General features: G+C 42.8%; 1 protein-coding gene across 1 annotated transcript in view; it reads right to left on the bottom strand.

The window, feature by feature from the left end:
- LOC126174946 (fatty acyl-CoA reductase wat-like) overlaps window positions 1–23,789 on the bottom strand; it is a 247,393-nt gene that overhangs the window by 5,173 nt on the left and 218,431 nt on the right. The window contains exon 9 of the mRNA XM_049921403.1: window positions 14,033–14,290. Coding sequence (XP_049777360.1) covers window positions 14,033–14,290 — 258 coding nt within the window. The remainder of the gene's footprint in view (window positions 1–14,032; window positions 14,291–23,789) is intronic.

Genomic DNA, 23,789 nt, shown 5'->3' with positions numbered 1-23,789 from the left:
ACAAATATATTATACTAGAACTGACATTTGATTACATTTTCACTCAATTTGGGTGCATAGATCCCGAGAAATCAGTACCCAGAACAACCATATCTGGCCGTAATAACGGCCTTGATACGCCTGGACATTAAGTCAAACAGAGCTTGGATGGCGTGTACAGTTACAGCTGCCCATGCAGATTCAACACGATACCACAGTTCATCAAGAGTAGTGACTGGCGTATTGTGACGAGCCAGTTGCTCGGCCACCATTGACCAGACGTTTTCAGTTGGTGAGAGATCTGAAGAATGTGCTGGCCAGGGCAGCAGTCGAACACTTTCTGTATCCAGAAAGGCCCGTACAGAACCTGCAACAAGCGGTCGTGCAATATCCTGCTGAAAAGTAGGTTTTCGCAGGGATCGAATGAAGGGTAGAGCCACGGGTCGTAACGTCTGAAATGTAACGTCCACTGTTCAAAGTGCCGTCAATGCGAACAAGAGGTGACCGAGACGTGTAACCAATGGCACCCCATACCATCACGCTGGGTGATACGCCAGTATGGCGATGACGAATACACACTTCCAGTATGCGTTCACCGCGATGTCGCCAAACACGGATGCGACGATCATGATGCCGTAAACAGACCAGGATTCATCCGAAAAAATAACGTTTTGCCATTCGTGTACACAGGTTCGCAATTGAGTACACCATCGCAGGCGCTCCCATCTGTGATGCAGCCTCAAGGGTAACCGCAGCCATGGTCTCCGAGCTGATAGTCCATGCTGCTGCAAACGTCGTCGAACTGTTCGTGCAGAGGGTTTGTCTTGCAAACGTCCCCATCTGTTGACTCAGGGTTCGAGACGTGGCTGCACGATCCGTTACAGCCATGTGGATAAGATGCCTGTCATCTCGACTGCTAGTGATACGAGGCCGTTGGGATCCAGCACGGCGTTCCGTATTACCTTCGATACGATCAACCGCAACCGCGATAGGCTACAATCCGACCGTTATCAAAGTCGGAAACGTGATGGTACGCATTTCTCCTTTTTACTCGAGGCGTGACAACAACGTTTCACCAGGCAACGCCAGTCAACTGCTGTTTGTGTATGAGAAACCGTTTGTAAACTTTCCTCATATCAGCACGTTGTAGGTGTCGCCACCGGCGCGAACATTGTGTGAATGCTCTGAAAAGCTAATCATTTGCATATCACAGCATCTTCTTCCTGTCGGTTAAATTTCGCGTCTGTAGGACGTCATATTCGTGGTGTAGCAATTTTAATGGCCAGTAGTATATGTAAATAAGGCGAACTGGTCACCAAATGTTCCCCATGCCTGCAGTAAACGAAAGCAACTGACTGCCTTTCTATGTTTACGAACGTTATCTTGCACTAATGCATGTTTAATGCGAGCTGGCACTCACCGCAGTATATGGAAATTTTTGACTCGTTACTTACAGTTTCTTAGCTATTAGCGTTTCCATTAGGTATAAGCATCTTCAATCGATGATCTGAATACTAGTCATTCTGTTTGACAAAGTTTCTTAGCTATTAGCGTTTCCATTAGGTATAAGCATCTTCAATCGATGATCTGAATACTAGTCATTCTGTTTGACAAATCATACACACTCTTTTCGATCGAAATTTACATTACGCGTGATACTGATGGGTACTTACTATCAGTATGATGCGTAATATAAATTGCGATCTAAAAAAAGTGTGTGTACTTACTGTCCAAGTTAAATGGCACAATACTAAGCTCTGACATTTATTTAACCATGATGCTGGTGGCTAAACTGCGTAGTTGTGGAATAAATTACTTGAAGAAATATAGCAACTGGTTACTTTTTATATAATTTTGTTTATGTCAAAATGCATTTCGGGTTTCCATCTGCGTTAATAGGCTTATAGACTTACATCATCATCACTATTAAAGTTGCGTAGACTGCATTTTGAACTCTGCAGCTCTATTATTCTGTGTCTTGTTTGTTTAGCATTTTATTACACAGACACTTTGCTGTACTGATGTAGCGCGGCAATTGTCATGTTGGCCGACGTGAGATAAGACTTAGGTCAGCCACATGGCGAATCTAAAAGTGTGTGTGACACGCACATAAATGCGAAACAAAAAGTTACAAGATACACAAAAAAAGCAGCTACATCGTTGAAAATATGGTCGATATAATAATGATGAAGATATAGGTGTGTTACGTCAATTGAAGATGGATGAAAATCCAAAACGCGTCGTGGGCTCAGTAGAGTTAAGTAAAAAAATCACTAATTGCTGTATTATTTCAAGTAACGTACTAGGTTGTAGAACTGTTGAGTGCTTTTTGGGAAAGTAGGGAGCCATTATTTACCAAATACAACGTAATTCGTACATAATTTTTCTCTGCGTTTCACATAATTCATGTAGCTATGGAATTAGTTATAAACACTGTGACGCACATATACAGAAACGCGATTTTCCGCCGAATATGAAACTGTTTAACTGAAACAAGCCACTGAGATGCAAACATGTCTCTATAATTTATGTATTTTTTGAATACTCAATAACCACATTGTACTCGCATAATTCTAAAGAAAATGCACTTTCTTAAAATAAATGATCTGTAACACATTTTTAAAAATGTGTTTTAGGATATTATCAGGATGTGAAATGTAAAAGTGATACACAAGAAAAGTTGTTGGGAAAACAATAACAGACCCCACTCGCTGTTGACTGATCGATGCAAGCATAGTGGTAAGAATGATTACAGTTATATTCTACAGTTATCCGAGGACTGTGGATTTTCACCATTAATTTCAGAGTGTGTGGTTCATGGTGCGGGTTCCTGTTGCCATGTCCTAGTTCATGAACCACGGGCAACGTATGAGGGGCCAAGTAAGTGGTCCTGACAGTCAGGATACCAGTTACTTTGGAATAAGGCTGGGCATCTCGGACATATTGTGAGTCGTGGTCACCTTTGTGCTCAGACGGCAAAGACTACCAAATCCACCGGTTAGTCCCTCAACCGTTAGGGGTTAAACCCAACGGGACCCGAGGCAAGTAAGGCTAGCAACCTGCTTCCCTGGTACTTTAAATGTGATGCTGGCAACAATCAGAGCAAAATGCCTCGGACCTTTGGAGGTGACGGAGTCCCACCTCTAATTGACAAAACAGGGACTCCTAAGATACGACTCGGCAAACGCATGTTAACGAGATGGGAAGCTATTAATATCAATGGGGGCTACTCTGGGAAGAAGGTAGAGTTGGCAGAGGCTGCAAGTAAGATGGGGTTGGACGTTTTAGCTGTTAGTGACATTTGGGTAAGAGGTGAGAAAGAAGAGGAAGTGGGAGAATACAAGGTTTACCTGTCAGGAGTCAAAGCAGGAATAGCACAAGGGGGTGTAGGGCTTTACATCAGGAAAGAAATGGAATCCAGCGTAGTTGCAATAAGGTACGTAAACGAACGACTGATGTGGATAGATCTGACATCGTCTAACAAGAAAAATTAGGATTGTGTCAGTAAATTCGCATTGTGAAGGGACAGATCAAGAAAAGATGGATAGTTTTTATGACGCACTCAGTGACGTAGTTGTTAGAGTAAAGGACAAGGACAATGTTCTGCTCATGGGTGATTTTAACGCCAGGATTGGAAATCGAACAGAAGGGTACGAAAAGGTTATGGGTAAATTTGGAGAGGATATGGAGGCCAACAGGAACGGGAAACAACCCTTGGATTTCTGTGCCAGTATGGGCTTAGTAATCACAAACTCCTTTTTTAAACATAAGAACATTCACCGATATACTTGGGAAGGCAGGGGAACCAGATCTGTCATTGACTATATAACAACAGATCAGGAATTCAGGCAGGCTGTGAGGGACACACGTGTATTCAGGGGATTCTTTGATGACACTGATCACTATTTAATCTGCAATGAAATTGGTATTGTGAGGCCGAAAGTGCAGCAGGTCAGGTCCATATGTAGGAAGATAAGAGTGAATGGAGAAACTTCAGGATAAGGAAATCAGGCACAAGTACATAACAGTGATCTCAGAAACGTACCAATTAGTTGAATGTAATCAATTACAGTCATTGGAAAAGGAATGGACAAGGTACAGGGACACAGTACTAGAAGTGGCTAAAGAATGTCTTGGAACAGTAGTGTGTAAAAGTAGGATGAAGCAAACAGCTTGGTGGAATGACACAGTCAAGGCAACCTGTAAAAAGAAAAAGATGGCGTAACAAAAATGGCTACATACCAGAACCCAGGTAGACAGAGAAAGTTATGTTGAAGAAAGAAACAAAGCCAAACAGATAATTGCAGCATCCAAGAAGAAATCTTGGGAAGACTTTGGAAACAGGTTGGAGACTTTAGGTCAAGCTGCTGGAAAACCATTCTGGAGTGTAATTAGCAGTCTTCGAAAGGGAGGTAGGAAGGAAATGACAAGTATTATGGACAGGTCAGGAAAACTGCTGGTGAATCCTGTTGATGCCTTGGGCAGATGGAGGGAATGTTTTGAAGAGTTGCTCAATGTAGGTGAAAATACGATCAGTAATGCTTCAGATTTCGATGTACAATGGGATAGGAATGATGATGGAAATAGGATCACATTTGAGGAAGTGGAGAAAATGGTCCATAGATTGCAGTGCAATAAAGCGGCTGGGGTGGATGAAATTAAGTTGGAACTCATCAAATACAGTGAAATGTCAGGTCTTAAATGGCTATACAGGATAATTGAAATGGCGTGGGAGTCGGGACAGGTTCCATCAGACTGGATGAAAGCAGTAATCACACCAATCTTTAATCATGGAAACAGAAAAGATTGTAACAACTACAGAGGTATTTCTTTAATCAGCGTTGTGGGTAAAATCTTCTCAGGTATTGTTGAAAGGAAAGTGCGAGTATTAGTGAGGACAAATTGGATGAAAATCAGTGTGGGTTTAGGCCTCTTAGAGGTTGTCAGGACCACATCTTTAGCTCACCGCAAATAATGGAGAAGTGTTACGAGTGGAACAGGGGATTGTATCTATGCTTTATAGATCTAGAAAACGCGTATGACCGGGTTCCTAGAAGGACGTTATTGTCTGTTCTACGAGATTATGGAATAGGAGGCAAACTTTTGCAAGCAATTAAAGGTCTTTACATAGATAGTCAGGCAGCAGTTAGAGTTGACGGTAAATTGAGTTCATAGTTCAGAGTAGTTGCAGGGGTAAGACAGCGCTGCAACCTGTCTCCACTGTTGTTCATATTATTTATGGATCATATGTTGAAAACAATAAACTGGCTGGGTGAGATTAAGATATGTGAACACAAAATAAGCAGTCTCGCATATGCGCATGACTTAGTTGTGATGGCAGATTCGATTGAAAGTTTGCAAATTAATGTTTCAGAGCTAGATCAGAAATGTAAGGACTATGGTATGAAGATTAACATCTCCAAAACGAAAGTAATGGCAGTGGGAAAGAGATATAAACGGATTGAGTGCCAAATAGGAGGAACAAAGTTAGAACAGGTGGACAGTTTCAAGTACTCAGGATGCATATTCTCACAGTATGGCAACATAGTGAAAGAACTGGAAGCGAGGTGTAGCAAAGGTAATGCAGTGAGCGCTCGGCTACGATCTACTCTCTTCTGCAAGAAGGAAGTCAGTACCAAGACTAAGTTATCTGTGCACCGTTCAATCTTTCGACCAACTTTGTTGTATGGGAGCGAAAGCTGGGTGGATTCAGGTTACCTTATCAATAAGGTTGAGGTTACGGATATGAAAGTAGCTAGGATGATTGCAGGTACTAATAGATGGGAACAATGGCAGGAGGGTGTCCACAACGAGGAAATCAAAGAAAAACTGGGAATGAACACTATAGATGTAGCAGTCAGGGCGAACAGGCTTAGATGGTGGGGGCATGTTAAACGCATGGGAGAAGCAAGGTTACCCAAGAGACTCATGGGTTCAGCAGTAGAGGGTAGGAGGAGTCGGGGTAGACCAAGGAGAAGGTACCAGGATTCGGTTAAGAATGATTTTGAAGTAAAAGGCTTAACATCAGAAGAGGCATCAATGTTAGCACTGAATAGGGGATCATGGAGGAATTTTATAAGGGGGACTATGCTCCAGACTGAACGCTGAAAGGCGTAATCAGTCTTAAATGATTATGATGATGATGATGATGATGATGATGAATTCCAGAGTGTGGTATCACGTATCGATACCATCACAGGGACGTCAAAGTTGGCAACGGAGTTGTGAGTTTCTTTCACACGCCAATAGCAGTCGTGCGGGACCCGGCGGACCCAATGCTGCACGCCTGCTGAGCCTCGCCTACAGTGGCTCTGGACTGGGAGCGCTCTCTGCCGCCGTGGTACAAGATGGCTGGCGGTAGCCACACGGCCACTCGCACTCGGAGCCGAGCCTCTTCACTGTGTGACGCTACACAGACCCAGACATAGACTAGACGCAGCTCTGACACCATCATTCAGAGAGCCTCTTCCCTGCTGACACTGTTAAATAAATCTCCTGCTTGCTGCGTTATCTCATTCGCTGCTCATTTCTGTTCCTTTCCAGGTTTCCTATGACGGCAGTTGCCACACCACTTTGTAGCCCACCTTACCATACCTTCCAGCTTTTGTAGAGGTCTATCAGTAAAACTCATGCGTGACAAAAAATCTAACGATATTCAACATGCCCCGGCATGACGAAAATAACAACGCTTCTGGCCTACAAAATACAATAATTCATGCTTTAAGCAGGGTATTTCAATGAAATCACATCTACTTAAATCATAGCTCGATGATTTGTAGATGAACATGACAATCAAGAAGAAATCCATGTTAAACAGCAGGAAGCGTGGCGAATATTGGTTTGGAGCATACATAAAGGGACTTCATTGACAAATTAAGCAGATATGCGCTAATTAATAAAGGTGTTACAGAATAAAACTTGCTTAACGTAACATAGGCAAGAAATAATATAATACACCCTGCAAATCATATGCTAGTTCGACTTTAAAGTCACAGTTGTGGTCTTTTTAGCTTCCTGCAAAAAGTCTTGAGAAAATGTTTTGTCATAACGGGGACCACTACTCCTAGTCTTGAGAATAGAAAGTCTCCAGAGATTCAGGGATATGCATAATCTGAAGTCTGTTCTTTTTTTTCTTCACAAGGCTGAAAACACGTTCACAATCTGCATTGCTATGGGGTATGGTGAGAATAGAGAGCATTACTCTAGAAATTCGGTTATACTGAAGAAATCCATCGACTCCACGAATTCTTGATATTTGTGCCCAACTGGAAACATCTATGGGATCTTGATTTGCAACCAAAGTGTCACGTACCTGAAGAGCTGTTAACTGTCTCTGATGCTCGTTCACCACAAGTTTCATTCTCTTCCTAGCATAATATGATAGGAAACTTTTTCCAGAGGGAAACGAATGGAAGAAAATTGTGAATCTTTGGTTTTGTCGAACCTAGCAACTTGAGCATGCTTCAGCACATCATCCTTGAGTGGAAACTTGTTGATGATGTAGTCACAGGCACTACAAAAGTTATTTCTCACTGATGAAATGAAAAGGGATTTATCTGTACCCTAGAGATCATTCACTATGTTTAAAGTATGAATGCCAATAACTTATCACCACTGTTTTGATTTTGAATCATGTTGTACTCAACTTCAAGCAACGAGGAGTTTTTGACAATTTTGGGCTCAACAAAATTGGTGAACAACTGCTTTAGCAAATCAGTTAGAAGTTGTAAAAAAAAAGCGAACTTGTGGGGAAGAAGTTCGAAGGGCAACATTCAGTTTGTCAAACACATGAATAGTCACATGAAGAAAAGCGCAAATGGCCTTGTTCAAGTTTGAGGACAGCAACATAAACTATTTTTCCTTACGTGTTGTAGCAGAAGTGTTACTTTTTAGGATAAGTTTGTCACATTTGGATGAATATGGTATTCTTTTATGGAGACGTGTAATAGCAGAATCAAGAATTCTCGTCATCTGATACTCTGTGGATTCACTTTGTTCTACTCAAGGTATGCTGAAAGACCACTTTGTTCAACTCAAGGTATTCTGAAAGACGTTAACCTTGTGGGAATGTTTTGAGTCCATAATATTACTTCCTCCCTGAAGAAAGAAAGAAGCGGACCCAACTGGTCCAGTAGTCTATCCAAACATCTACCTAAAAATAACCACCTCATACATACATGCTTAAGAATTTTCTTTGCCTCTTCATTGTGCAAACGCTGAAATTTCTGACACTCTTCTCTAAGAATTAAATTATAGCTCATCCTCTGTAAGTGGTAATCTTCCAGCACATTCTTCAGCTGCTAGATTAATCAGGTGGCAAATGCAACCTATGATGGCAATATCTGGTTGAACTTCCTTCATAACTGCTGAAACTCAATTTTTGTGTCCTATCGTAACAGGAACATTGTCGGAGCAGAAATCCACACAGTTTTCAGTTGGTATGTTATGAGAACTTAGCTGTGGTATCATCAGGTTACTATGTTGCACCCTGTTGAGTCCCCGTCTAAGCTGGTATGGATAGCACGGAGCTTTTTCCCGCAGAATATCGTAGTATGTAACAACAACACGATACAACTTGGCATTCATATTTATGCTTCCATCAGTTGCCAAAGAAAATGATCCGTTCTGAAGGCAAGTAACAAATTTAGATGATGCATTGTTTGAAATTTTATGTACTATGCATGTCATTTTCATGCGACCATAGCTATATTTTTTGCAGTTTCTGATGTGGAAAACATCTTAAATAAAGCACCAGCATGATCAGCGGCACGTAAGGCACATTTTGTTCCATCAAGAAGGAAGTAAATAGACACTCGGCCCTAATTACGTCACTGTCAACGTTTCCAGACTTGTCAAGAAAGGTGTTGATTTTCTTGTTATCTTCCTTCGATGTAACATAACCTACGTGTTTACCACACTTCACATCATTACTTAAATCATTTCTTCCACCATGTGCAATACTAATAACACACCAACATATCGTGCAAAAGGCATGTTCTTCCCCCTTTCTTGATTTTAGTATGCAAGAAAAATCAGCAGAACGTCTGGAGGTACTGTTTCTTGTTGGATTTATTCATGTATCCTACAAAAGGAGTATAGCGTATGAAAATGTCCGAGAACAAATGTCTCGATATGTACTGAAGCATCGAAAGAACCTGTATAGCTGAACGTCACATAAAATTCTAACATAAACACTCAAGGCAATCAAACACTTCATTGAAACATGTCAAAGCACACAAGAGTCTTAAGCGAACACGACGCCAATCTCGTGAACAAAGAATATGCTCATGGTGAAACACACACACACACACACACACACACACACGTGGAACGAATGTGATCAGTCCGTACGGGGTCAAAGAATATGGGTACAATCACAACAAGCGAACGGAGCGGAACAAAGAATTCGCGGAGCAGAGTCCGTCGACACTTAAGATTCACATGGAAGAATTGTTATCCTGGCTTTAAATTCAGTTCCAGTGACGACACAAACATCACACGGTTAAAGGCATGAGTCATATCAAAGAATCATTTGTGGACTATCGTAGACTTACCTTCGACAGATGCAAACAATCGATTTTAAGGAAGTGGGGTGATTATTGAATGTTAAGGTTACAAATTTTTGTCCACAAAGTCGTAAAACGACACCGTCCATCCGTAAAACCGTAAAATGGTGCAATTCCCGTAAATTTTACGGATAAACCGTAAAGGTTGGCAGGTTTGCCTGAACATTGTGAATGAAGTCGAACGCATCACAGAGACGCGATGAAAATGCGAGACGCTGATTCGTTAGGAAGGTATAGGGGTTTGACTACAATCAAAGGATCATAAAAGCAAGTAAAAGGTCAGTGGTTAGATGAGCACTAAAAAGACTGCGTTTCTGTATTCCTGCTTCGAATTTTCGGAGATGCAAATGCCTTTCACAACATGATTTCAGTATAATGTAGAAATTTTCCTGGATGAGAATTTAGATATTGAATTCTATTGTCACTTAAAGTTGCGTGAGTGAACGTAATTATGCTTTCCAACAGTATCTGGACGCCACTGTAATTACCAGTATTCCATAAGTTTATTTGCTTTCATTTCACGATTAAATAATTATATTGTGACGACACATTGTTGTGATTCGTTTAGAAAACTGAGTGACTTGAGTCATGAGCAAGAATGAGCCATTACACTATCAAGGCACAACTTATAAAGAGTTCCCTTACAGATATATTTTCCTGTTGTGAGTGACTGTGGAATGAGACTACTGATACTGAAACTGATTTGTTTTTAAAACTTTTCTATTATGCAGGGCGTTTAACGTGACAGTAATCGACAAAAAGTCGCGCCGTTAATAGTCACAGTTAATATTCGAACTGGTTGCATAGCTTCAGTTGAAGACTTATTTGATGCAGCTGTCCGTGATAGTCTATCCTTTGTAAACGACTTCATCTCCGCATAACTGCTGCAACGTACTTTATTAAAATCTAGCCCTTTCTCTGCACTTTTTACCCCACACACCTTCCTCGACATCCAAACTGACGATTCGTGTAGGATGTGTCCTAACAATCGATCGCATCGTGTTCTCAAGTTCTATCATGTAATTTTTTCCTCCTAGCACCTCGTTAGTAGTCACTCGATCTAACCATCTGATCTTCAGTATTACCCTGTAGCACCAGATTTCAAAAGGTTCTCCTCTCTTCGTGTCTGAGCTGCTTCTCGTCCACGTTTCACTTCCGTACACAGCTGTTTCTCCAGACAAGTTACTACAGAAGAGATTTCCTAACACCCCTTTGAAAGTCAGAAGAGAACAAATTTCATCTCTGGACAGGTAAAATAAAGTGTACACTGGCGTGACAAAAGTCATGGGATACCTCCTAATATCGTGTCAGATCTCCTTTTGCAGAAACTCGACATGGCATGGACTCAACAAGTTGCTGGAAGCCCCTGCAGAAATATTGAGCACGTTGCCTCTATAGGCGTCCAAAATTGTGAAAGTGTTACCGGTGCAAGGTTTTGTGCAAGAACTGGCCTCTCGCTTATGCTCCTTAAATTTTCGACGGGATTCAAGTCGGGCTGTCTGGTTGGCCAGATAATTCGCTCGAATTGTCCAGACGTTCTTCAAATCGATCGTGAACAATTGTGACCCAGTGACACGGATCTTGTGGTCCATGGAAATTCCAAAGATGAATGACTGAAAATGGTCTGCAAGTAGCTGAACATAGCCATTTCCAGCCAACGATCGGTTCAGTTAGGCCAGAGGTCTCAATCCACATAACTATGGAGCCACCATCAGCTTGCTTAGTGCCTTGTTGGCAACTTGGATCAATGGCTTTGTGGGGTCTGTGCCACACTCGAACCCGACCATCAGCCCTCGCCAACCGAAATCGAGCTCAACAGCCCAGACCACTGTTTTCCAGTTGTTTAGGGTCCAATCGATATGGTCACAAGCATAGGAGAGGCGCTGCAGGCGCTGTCGTGCTGTTAGCAAAGGCACACGCGTCGGTCGTCTGCTGCCACAGCCCATAACGCTAAATTTTGCCGCGCTGTCGTAACGGATGCGTTCTTCGTACGTCCCACATTGATTTTGGCGGTTATTTCGCGCAGTGTTGCCTGTCTGTTAGCATTGACAACTCTACACAAACGCTGCTCTGGGACTTTAAGTGTAGGCCGTAGGCTACTGCGTTGTTCGTGGTGCCGGCCGCGGTGGTCTCGCGGTTCTAGGCGCTCAGTCCGGAACCGCGCGACTGCTACGGTCGCAGGTTCGAATCCTGCCTTGGGCATGGATGTGTGTGATGTCCTTAGGTTAGTTAGGTTGAAGTAGTTCTAAGTTCTAGGGGACTGATGACCGCAGATGTTAAGTCCCATCGTGCTCAGAGCCATTTGAACCATTTTTTTTGTTTGTGGTGAGAGGTAATGGCTGGAATTTGGTAAATTTTGTAAGTAGGCTGTTTAGGTTTTTATGTTGGTAACGCCATTTAGCGCCCTATATGAAAATCACTGGCTGTGCTGTGTGCAGTCTGTGGCTGGTTTGCATTGTTGTAATATTGGCTATTGTAGTGTTGGGCAGTTGGCTGTTAACAGCGCGTAGCGTTGCGCAGTTGGAGGTCAGCCGCCAGCAGTGGTGGATGTGGGGAGAGAAATGGCGGAGTTTTGAGAGCGGATGATCTGGACGTGTGTCCATCAGAAACAGTAAATTTGTAAGACTGGATGTCATGAACAGCTATATATGTTATGACTTTTGAACACTATTAAGGTAAATACATTGTTTGTTCTCTATCAAAATCTTTCATTTGCTAACTATGCCTATCAGTAGTTAGTGCCTTCAGTAGTTTGAATCTTTTATTTAGTTGGCAGTACTGGCGCTCGCTGTATTGCAGTAGTTCGAGTAACGAAGATTTTTGTGAGGTAAGTGATTTGTGAAAGGTATAGGTTAATGTTAGTCAGGGCCATTCTTTTGTAGGGATTACTGAAAGTCAGATTGCGTTGCGCTAAAAATATTGTGTGTCAGTTAAGTGTCGATCAGAATAGGTAAAGAGCGAAATGTCTGAGTACGTTCAGTTCTGCTCGGCTGTTTGAAAATCAAATAATGTAAGAGGTTTATCAGCACAGTAATTCATTAATTTTTCTAAGGGGACTTTTCAATTTGGTATTCTCGGCACATTCTTGATACTGTGGACCTCGGAATATTGAATTCCCTAACGATTACCGAAATGGAATGTCGCATGCGCCAAGCTCCAACTACCATTCCGCGTTTAAAGTCTTATAATTCCCGTCGTGCGACCATAATCATTTCCGAAACCTTATCATGTGATCACTTGATTACAAACGACAGCTCCGCCAATGCGCTGCCCTATTCTACATTGAATACTCGAGACTACCGTCACCTGTACAAGTGCATATCGGTATCCCACGACTTTTGTCACCTCAGTGGATTATTACATTCCGCGTCTCGAGTGGTGTGTGGAATTATGAACAAAGTAAGAGCGTATGGACTATCAGACCATTTGTGTGATTGGATTGAAGAGTTCCTGGATAACAGAACGCAGCATGTCATTCTCAATGGAGAGAAGTCTTCCGAAGTAAGAGTGATTTCAGGTGTGCCGCAGGGGAGTGTCGTAGGACCGTTGCTATTCACAATATACATAAATGACCTTGTGGATGACATCGGAAGTTCACTGAGGCTTTTTGCGGATGATGCTGTGGTATATCGAGAGGTTGTAACATTGGAATATTGTACTGAAATGCAGGAGGATCTGCAGCGAATTGACGCATGGTGCAGGGAATGGCAATTCAATCTCAATGTAGACAAGTGTAATGTGCTGCGAATACATAGAAAGATAGATCCCTTATCATTTAGCTACAAAATAGCAGGTCAGCAACTGGAAGCAGTTAATTCCATAAATTATCTGGGAGTACGCATTAGGAGTGATTTAAAATGGAATGATCATATAAAGTTGATCGTCGGTAAAGCAGATGCCAGACTGAGATTCATTGGAACAATCCTAAGGAAATGCAATCCGAAAACAAAGGAAGTAGGCTACAGTACACTTGTTCGCCCACTGCTTGAATACTGCTCACCTGTGTGGGATCCGTACGAGATAGGGTTGATAGAAGAGATAGAGAAGATCCAACGGAGAGCAGCGCGCTTCGTTACAGGATCATTTAGTAATCGGGAAAGCGTTACGGAGATGATAGATAAACTCCAGTGGAAGACTCTACAGGAGAGACGCTCATTAGCTCGGTACGGGCTTTTGTTGAAGTTTCGAGAACATACCTTCACTGGAGAGTCAAGCAGTATATTGCTCCCTCCTACGTATATCTCGCGAAGAGACTATGAGTATAAAATCAGAGAGATTACAGCCCACACAGAAGCATACCGACAATCCTTCTTTCCACGAACAATACGAGACTGGAATAGAAGGGAGAATCGATAGAGGTACTCAAGGTACCCTCCGCCACACACCGTCAGGTGGCTTCCGGAGTATGGATGTTGATGTAGATGTTGAATGGTCAGAGGGCTGGTGTTGGTGCTGTTCTGGGCAACGGGGTGTGGACGCATACTCACTTGCGGTAGTACTTGCGCGCCGCGGGCAGCGTGTCGAACGAATCTTTGAGTAGGTAGAGGCGCATGCCGGGGATGAAGCCGGCAACCGCGTCCTCCCAGTCCAGGTCGGCGATGTTGAAGGGGAACAGCTTCTGCTCGCGCACGCTCAGCGAGCGCCACATGCGCAGCGTCTCGTCGTCACGGAAGTTCCACGACTGCGTGCAGAAGTACGCGATCACGTCCGTGAACTTGTGGATCTTCCTGTACGCCTTCAGCATCCTGCAAGAGGAGAAAAAGTTAGTGAACGACATGGGACTAACAAAACGTATACACTTAATATCACGAAACGATTGGCAACTTAGGTGCGTTGATGAGCTACTCTAGCATTTTGCAGTCAGGTACAGTATTTCCAGAAAATGAAATGGCAAAGATCAGAGCAAAGTGCCAATTATTACTATAATAATGATTGACAACTGATCTCCCTCAATGGACTGAACATTTTAATTTCTTAGACTCTGCACTAGCCTAAAAGTTTTAATTATCACTTCAAGCCGACCGGTGTGGCCGTGCGCTTCTAGGCGCTTCAGTCTGGAACCGCGTGACCGCTACGGTCGCAGTTTCGAATCCTACCTCCGGCATGGATGTGTGTGATGTCCTTAGGTTAGTTAGGTTTAAGTAGTTCTAAGTTCTAGGGGACTGATGATCTCAGATGTTAAGTCCCATAGTGCTCAGAGCCATTTGAACATTTATCACTTCGAACAAATCTGGTATCTAATTAGTTTTTCGAATATCGTGTTACTCACGCCGAATATTTTAGATCTTCACGGTCATTAAGGATTGCTGGAGAAGAACGCAACCACACACAAATACTTTAAAAAATTCATTTTAATGACGTTACCAATTTAGAGTATCAAGCATATCTTCAGATGGCCAACTTTCCCATTTACAATAATGTATTTGTTACTAACATGTCGTCCACGTCTGCACTGCACAAGAATATTAGAGCATTTAGCGCCACTTCATATGTTCTGTAGCTCGGAAAAAAATGGGAATGTGGCTGCATTCGAAATGATATGAAATGAAACTATTGTATATATGCAGGCTATTCCAGAAATGTTACGACAAACTTCGAGGAGTCGTAGAGGGTTTCTTGAGTAACAAATCGTGCATAGGACCCAGTGTCCAGAAACTGTCATCCGACGATGCTACAGACCGTCGGAGCTATAGCCTGGTGACTGCCACTACGCCACCCTTCAGCAGCAACATTTCATTGTGCACTAACGGACTGTAGCGGAACGTCTCTCTATGTTGCTTGCTATTCAGTGACCGCGACTGATTGCCACAATTGCAAGTGGAGAAGACGGAGATAGCTGTTGGCAAGACAGCCCTTGTCCCCCATGACAGTAATGCTCCACTGCCTTTTTCTATATCAGTTTCGGGCATGGGTTTCGATCTGCAGTTTATTATTCTCGTGAAACACTCTAAAATCTCCAATGTTTTTCAGTATAGCTAACGATGCAACAGAACTCACTCTTTGGAGACAAAGCCTTTCTGCATAGCAACTCCTCCACTGGCGATCGTGGAAATCAGTCACGTTCACTGAATGACAAACATCATTGCGAGACGTTTCTCTTATGGTCCATCAGCAGATGGGGTCACTTTTGCTGCCTGAGGAGTGGCATAGCGACAGGCGCCGGCACATATAACTTTGGCAGTCTGTAGCATCACTGGATGACGTTTCTGGACATGGGTTCCTATTCTCGATTTGTTCTTGAGGACATCCTCTGCAAACCCTCAAAGTTGGTCGCAACATTTCTGGGACAACCTGTGTATATATAGGTTGCAGCAGACAGCATTTTGTATTGCTCTTGTTCATTACGCTTTTTCAGTTGATCCACAGGCTGTTTTCGCAGTATGTACGTAAGTGTATATAATTGTTTCAATACACAGCTTTTCAAATACAGACACATTATTATTTTTTTATCCACACAACACACAAAGTTGCGCTAAATGCTCAAATATTCTTGTGCAGCTCAGGAACAGATGTCATGGTGCTGACATCTTAGGGCCAGATGACGCTGAATATTTTTTGTGATTGCCATGGTGTGGTGCTAACAGGTCACTCTCGTGCGGAGCACAGCGTCACAGAATCATACTACTGAGAAGTCCTGTATGAAGAAACTTGCCAAAAAATTGGCCACGCATAGCACAGAAAGCTGACCAAGGTCCTCGACAAAGAATTATTTGCCAAGAAGAATTTGAGAAGATGAAGTTGAATCGAGTGAAACAGGTTGATGAACAAGCATCTGTCAACGTTCCTGCGAACACGAATACAGTGTATCAGTGCTGACGGAGCACCTATTGAACCCCCTCTGTTGAACAGTGTGTGCCATCTGTGTAATTACGACACTAATGGCTTGGGACATCTTGTACTGTTCATACAATACAGAAGTGAAACATGGATTATCTGAGAAAAACAAAAATAGAAGTTGGTGAATTGCAGTTTCAAGGAGTCCGCAGGTGATGTACGAAAATAGATAGTATTAGAAATCAAGACATTCAAAAAAAGTTAAATGCAAAATTCTTGATCTATGCAATAAAACAACACAGACAAAAATGGTGTTTCCATTTCCAGCGAACGATGATAGGAGAATCCCAAAATTTGTGACAACACCAGCTAAGAGGCAAAAGGGATGTGAGTCCACCAAAATTGCAGTCAACATTGAAACAAGAAGTTTTACCTATTTCCTGCGTAGAAAATGACAATGATGAACATCGTCAAGCATTGTCAGATGTGAATCCAGTGGGTAAATGGGTTAACCTTTCTAATAACTCGCAGGAAAGAAAGTGAATTCTATGAGAATTTTATTACTGCAACCTCTGTATGTCGCTCCACACAGGAGGATCCCTCCCGTAGAACCTGACCACCGGGGATGGCGTATCTGCAGTAACAATAACTGCCTTCCCAGTATTCTGAGGGTCTCTCAAAGGCATTCATAGATAGGCAATATTCCCCAGGCCTAGTCCACGAACAGATTTCTCACGCCATATCCCCCCACACACACCGAATCCTGTGACCATCTCCTAGAACCAGGTACAAAGGAGCATCTTCTTCATCACTCAATGCCACCTCAGACTGGAACAACTGAATCACATCTGTCTAAGGCAAGGCTTCGATTATTCCTTATCATGGCCCGAAATGAGGGACATCCTACCCAAGATCCTTCCCGCCGCTCCTAAAGTGTGTTTTGTCGCCCATCCAATCTCCACAATATCTTAGTCCATCTCTATGCCATTCCCTATACCCAGTTCCTTCTCACAGGGATCATATTCCTGTGGAATACCAAGGTGCAAGACCTGCGCAATCCACCCATCCAGCACTTCCTGTTCCAGTCCTGTCATAGGCTTATTCTACCCCGTCAGAGGCCAGGCTACCTGTGAAAGCAGCTAGTCATATACCAGCTTGCTGCAATCATGGTGGCCGAGCGGTTCTAGGCGCTACAGTCTGGAACCGCGCAACCGCTACGGTCGCAGGTTCGAATCCTGCCTCGGGCATGGATGTGTGTGATGTCCTTAGTTTAGTTAGGTTTAAGTAGTTCTAAGTTATAGGGGACTGATGACGTCAGAAGTTAAGTCGCATAGTGCTCAGAGCCATTTGCACCATTTTTCGCAATCATGGAACAGCGTTTTATATTCGTATGACTATGAACCAGCCGTCCACGAGGATGAATGGCCACTGCCAAATTGTGGCCAAGAGCAAAACAGACCATCCTGTGGTACTACATGCAGCTGAACATAACATGCTTGATTTCATTGGCTGCTTCACATCCTAGGCCATCTGGATCCTTCTCCCCACCATTAACTTTTCTGATCTGTACAGATAAGAGTTATTCTGGCAACACACTCTCCAGTCCTAGAATTATTCTGGCCTGAAGTTACAGTAATCTAATGTCCCCACACCCTCCACCCAAACATATCCACTCACTCTGTCCTATCACCTCCTCCAAAATAACGTCCTATCACCCTCATTGTATAATGCTCTCTGTCAACACACCCGCCGGTCTTTTCCCTTTCTCTGCTCCTCTTCTTTTCCAATATCCATTACCCTCTCCCCCCCCCCCCCCACAGCCTCACAATAATGCTCTTGGTAGCCTTATCCTGCTGCCATCTAGTCCCTGCACTCTCCACCAGGCAGCGTTCACTTCACTTCCCCTACCCACACCTTGCTATCGCTTCCTCTTTCCCAACCCACTCAGAACTGAAACTTCCTGGCAGATTAAAATTGTGTGCTGGACTGAGACTCGAACTCGGGACCTTTGCCTTTCGCGGGAAAGTGCTCTACCATCTGAGCTACCCAAGCACGACTCACGCCCCGTCCTCACAGCTTTACTTCTGCCAGTACCTCGTCTCCTACCTTCCAAACTTAACAGAAGCTCTCCTGCGAACCTTGCAGAACTAGCACTCCTGAAAGAAAGGATATTGCGGAGATATGACTTAGCCACAGCCTATGGGATGTTGCCAGAATGAGATTTTCACTCTGCAGCGGAGTGTGTGCTGATGTGAAACTTCCTGGCAGATTAAAACTGTGTGCCAGACCGAGACTCGAACTCGGGACCTTTGCCTTTGGCAGGCAAGTGCTCTACCACTCAGAATGCTGCTTTTGTTCGACACAACATTTGCATTTTGGCCACAGCGACCCTTGGTAGTGGTGGTGTGTGCATGAGGTGTGCTTGCTTGTGTGAATGTGTGTGCGTGTATTTTCTTTTCTGCCGAAGGCTTTGGCAAAAGTTCAATGTCGTACAGTCTTTTCGCTGTGTGATACGCTGAGTAGCAATCTATCCTTTTCATAATATTTCTGATATTCTGACGTGGACTTTCCATTTCTGCCAGATCATGACTTGATACAGGATGTTTTTTAGGGAAAATGATTCATGGTTCTTGCTGTTAGTCGACACATAGGAGTCTAAACCGCATTATCACGTGGGTGAAACTATAATGAAAATGTCAGTGGTCCCGGAACCCTCGTAAAAAGGCAACAAAGCAGAAACATAAAATGGTATGAGTTTCTAGGACAGCCAGAGTCTACGGTCGAAAATTAAAACTCCTTCGCCACGTTGCTACAGCGAGTAAATAGTAGAGCGAGTTCTACAGCCTTTGCTGTATCTGCCAAAATCTCTGACAGCTCAGATGATAAACGCACATCAAAAGAGTATTGGGTTACAAACATGACGTTGAGTTAGAAAGCGGCGCATCGTGGTTTGTTTCAGTGGAAGCAGTCTTACTGGATCCCTATCTTTTTACTTGTGTCTTACAAATTGTTGTAGTCTATGCAAATCTCTATAATAACACGTAAACATAATCTAGTTAGCAATTGTAAACTTTGACGTAGCTGTGCTGTCTCTGCGTGTGCAAGTAAATCCCCTCTCATTGAACAAGACATTTCCTTTACGCGTCTATTATTGTGTAATGCCGAACATCCTTTAGCAAACGCAGACATCGTCTGCAGGAGTCATAACGACTATTAGGAATTAACGTACAGAGAAACCTCTTCAGCTCACCTATCATTTGCGTTTTGATTGCTACTTTAATTTTGCAAACGAGAGTACCTTCATGGCCTTAATGGCAACACAGTTTTAGAGCTACGCACAGCACCTATTCCTCAGGTAATGGACACCCACCTGATTGTAAACGAAGCTGCTAGACCATCGTTTCGATTGCAGAACATGGTGGTGGCGTCGAGAAATGACGAGTAACGATGATGTCTGGCGTCTTGTGTGTGTGTGTGTGTGTGTGTGTGTGTGTGTGTGTGCGTGCGCGTGCGTGCGTGCTTGTGTGTGTCCAGTGAAGTAGTAACTAACGAAGGGAGAGTTGCGATAACTTTGAACTCTGATATGAGCTTGGTGCTGGTGACACACAGGTAATTATAATTGTGTTTGAACATGCGAAGACCGACGTGCACGGTCTCGGCAACATGACGTTGGTAGTCAGGCATCAGCTGTTCGTTTTTATTTTTTCGATGTCTGTGAAGGCCAGAGCCTTCACCAGCTGTAAGTGGTACTCTTTTACACGAATTCAGTGATCACAAGACAGAGAAATGATCCTTACATAACGAACCAATCCTTATTTAGTGTTTAAAAGTGTAAAGCACTCTGTAATGTATATTTTCAACAGAAGTTTAAATCACAGGAAAGGATGTCAATGAAAACTACAAGTTAGTCCAATTTGAATGTTTTTCTCCTGGAAAACTCTTTGTGTTACTCAAAAATGCCTTGGAAATTATGAAAGCTGCTCTCCTAAAGAGAATTTAGAACTGTTAGAATTGTTCGCCAATACCTCCCGGTGACTTAGGTGGAAATTAACATTCGTTTGGCCTGGCACGACGAGATTTCACCAAACTAACGGGGTCTACTAATCAGGTGTGCTACATAGCACCTATCCCAGTAAATTCATAGAGTGAGATTCAACAACAAAATGTTAAGAATGAGTGTCCGTAAACGGAGAACAATATTTTGGAAGCGAATTAGGACATTTAATTTTTCTACTTTTACCTACTTTCACACGGAGCAGATAATTGGATGATAGACAACAGCAAAGTATACGTACGCTGCGTCTTAGGGGCGTAATTAATACGGAAGGACGGCTAGTATCGCCGGGAAGCGTCAGGGAACTTTTTGTCTGCAACAAAAGTTGTTCCCCATGACTCACCAAATTTTAAAAGCGTTAAATAATAAAATAGCGGCGTTTGGTATATTTTGCGACCTATCTAAGACATTTGACAGCGTGAATCACAGTATTCACCTAAATAAATTGAAATTTTATGAGACTGATGGATGGCCAATGAATGGATAATGTCAAATATGACCTAAAGATAATTAACCAATGTAGTCGGGGACATTTTTCTGACTGGGGAGAAATCACGCATGGGATCCCAAAGGATCACTCCTAAGTCGATTATTGATCCTCATACACTGAAGAGCCAAAGAATCTGGTACACCTGTAGGGCCCCCGCGAGCACGCAGAAGTGCCGCAACACGACGGGGTATGGACTTGACTCATGTCAGAAGTAGTACTGGAGGGAATTAACATCATGGATCCTGCAAGGTTGTCCATAAATCCGTGCGAGTACGGGGGGCTGGAGATCTCTTCCGAACAACACGTTGCAAGGTATCGCAGATATGCTCAATAATGTTCGTGTCTGGGGAGTTTGGTGGCCATCGAAAGAGTTTAATTTCAGAAGAGTGTTTCTGAAGCCACTTTGTAGGAATTCTGGACGTGTGAGGTGTCGCATTATCCTGCCGGAATTGCCCAAGTACGTCGGAATCCACAATGAACATGAATGGATACAGGTGATCAGACAGAATGCTTACGTACGTATCACCTGTCAGAGTCGTATCTAGACTTATAAGAGGTCCCATATCACACCAATTGCACACGCCCCACACAATTACAGAGTCTCCACCAGCCCCCTGCAGACATGCAGAGTCCATGCATTCATGAGGTTGTCTCCATACTCGTACACGCCCGTCCTCTCGATACAATTTGAAACAAGCGTCGTGCGACCAGGCAACATGTTTCCGGACATCAACAGTCCAATGTTGGTGATGATGGGCCCAGGCGAGGCGTAAAGCTTTGTGTCGTGCAGTTATCAAGGGTACACGAGTGGGCCTTAGGCTTCGAAAGGAAACATCGATTATGTTTCGTTGAATGTTTCGGACGCTGACTTTTGTTGATGGCCCAGCATTGAAATCTGCAGCGATTTGCGGAAGGATTGCACTTCTGTCACGTTGAACGATTCTCTTCAGCCGTCGTTGGTCCCGATCTTGCAGGATCTTTTTCCGGCCGCAGTGATGTCGGAGATTTGATGTTTTACCGGATTCGTTCGACGCGCAAGTTGCCGAAGTGACGTCAAATCGAAAGACTTGCACCCGGCTAACGGCCTACCCCACGGGAGGCCCTAGTCACACGACATTTACATATACCGGATTCGTGATATTCACGGTACGCTCGTCAAGTGGTCGTATGGGAAAATCGACACTTCATCAGTAGCTCGGAGATGCTGTGTCCCATCGCTCGTGCGTCGATTATAACACCACGTTCAAACTCACTTAAATCATGATAACCTCCCATTGTAGTTGCATTAATCGATCTAATAACTGCGCCAGATACTTGTTGTCTTATATAGGCGTTGCCGACCGCAGCGCCGTATTCTGCCTGTATCTGAATACGCATCCATATACTAGTTTCTTTGGAGCTTCAGTATAAACGATTTTCCATATAACATACAACAAGCAGAATTAGTTCTTTTTTGTAGATGACACTAGTACTGTAATCAGTGCAGGTAGATATACAAAAACGGAAGAAATGGTAAAGCCGGCCGCTGTGACCGAGCGGTTCTAGGCGCTTCAGTCCGGAACCGCACTGCTGCTATGGTCGCAGGTTCGAATCCTGCCTCGGGCATGAATGTGTGTTATGTCCTTATGTTAGTTAGGCTTAAGTAGTTCTAAGTCTAGGGGACTGATGACCTCATATGTTAAGTCCCATAGTGCTTAGAGCCATTTGAACCATTTGAAGAAATGGTAAACAACGTTCTTAAAAGTATGATTGACTGGTTTTCTGCGAATGGCCCCACTCTCAATTTTATAAAGGCACAAGATATTCAGTTCTAAATATCTAGGCGTAGTACACCACTGCCAAAGGTAACACGTGATGAGGAAATAATAAATAGGATGGTAGCTCCAAATTTCTTAGTTGTCCATAATGATGGAATTTAAACTGGAAAAATCCCATTTTCGCAGCTTCTCAAATAAATTTATTCAGCTACATTTATACTTAAAATAATTGCAAATTTTGGGGATAGACAAATTAGTAAGTTGACGTATTTTGCATATATTCCCTAGATAATGTCGTGTGGAGTAATGTCCTGACGTAACTCATTTTAACAACAGAAAGTCTTCATAGTTCAAAAACGTGGTGTAAGAATAATATGTGGTGCTCATCCACAATCATCTTGCAGACAGCTGTTCAAGGAGTTGGGCATTCTGACTACTGCTTCACAGTATATTTATTCCCTCATGAAGTTTGTTGTAAATAATCCACTCAGGTGAAAAGGAACAATGGTGTACATAATTGCAATACCAGAAGGAAGAATGACACTCACTGCGCCACATAAAGGTTATCTTTAGCACACAGAAGGAGTGGGCAATGCTGCAGCAAAAATTTTTGATAACTTATACCCAGTAATATAAAATGTCTGACAGACAGAAAAGTAAAATTTTAAATCAAACTGAAAATGTTCCTCCTTGACAACTCATTATATTTCGCAGCAGAATTTCTGTTACTGTAATGTGACAAAGGTGGTGGGCTGGAATTAAGAATTACTAACTCATATCTATATGTATTAAAAAAGAAACTTATAAATATTCAGCATGTAGTCCTATTTATACATTAATTTGCGACGTGAATGTAAAATTACTCGTCCCACATCATTACGATCTATTGTGCAAATGATCCAAGGAACATGAAACTAACTCATCCCTAGACGTTTAAGGCAAGGACTTGAAACGCTGTGTAGAGCTGTGTTAATTTGAAAATATTTACGTCATCTTTGAACAGGACAGGGATTTTTTAAAATTTAATGCTTGTTACGAGTTAAATATTGACAAAAAAGAACTTCCTAAGCTTATACGCTGTACAACTTTCTCGAGAGGTATTTCTGCAAACAAAAAAGAATATTTCAGAAAGTTAAATAGTTTTTATGATGTGATAAGTTCGAAGCTAT

The sequence above is a fragment of the Schistocerca cancellata genome, chromosome 3 (genome assembly GCF_023864275.1).
Source record: "Schistocerca cancellata isolate TAMUIC-IGC-003103 chromosome 3, iqSchCanc2.1, whole genome shotgun sequence".
NCBI lineage: Eukaryota > Metazoa > Arthropoda > Insecta > Orthoptera > Acrididae > Schistocerca > Schistocerca cancellata.
The sequence above is the reverse complement of the archived record's forward strand: the minus strand, read 5'-3'. Positions and strand labels throughout refer to the sequence as shown.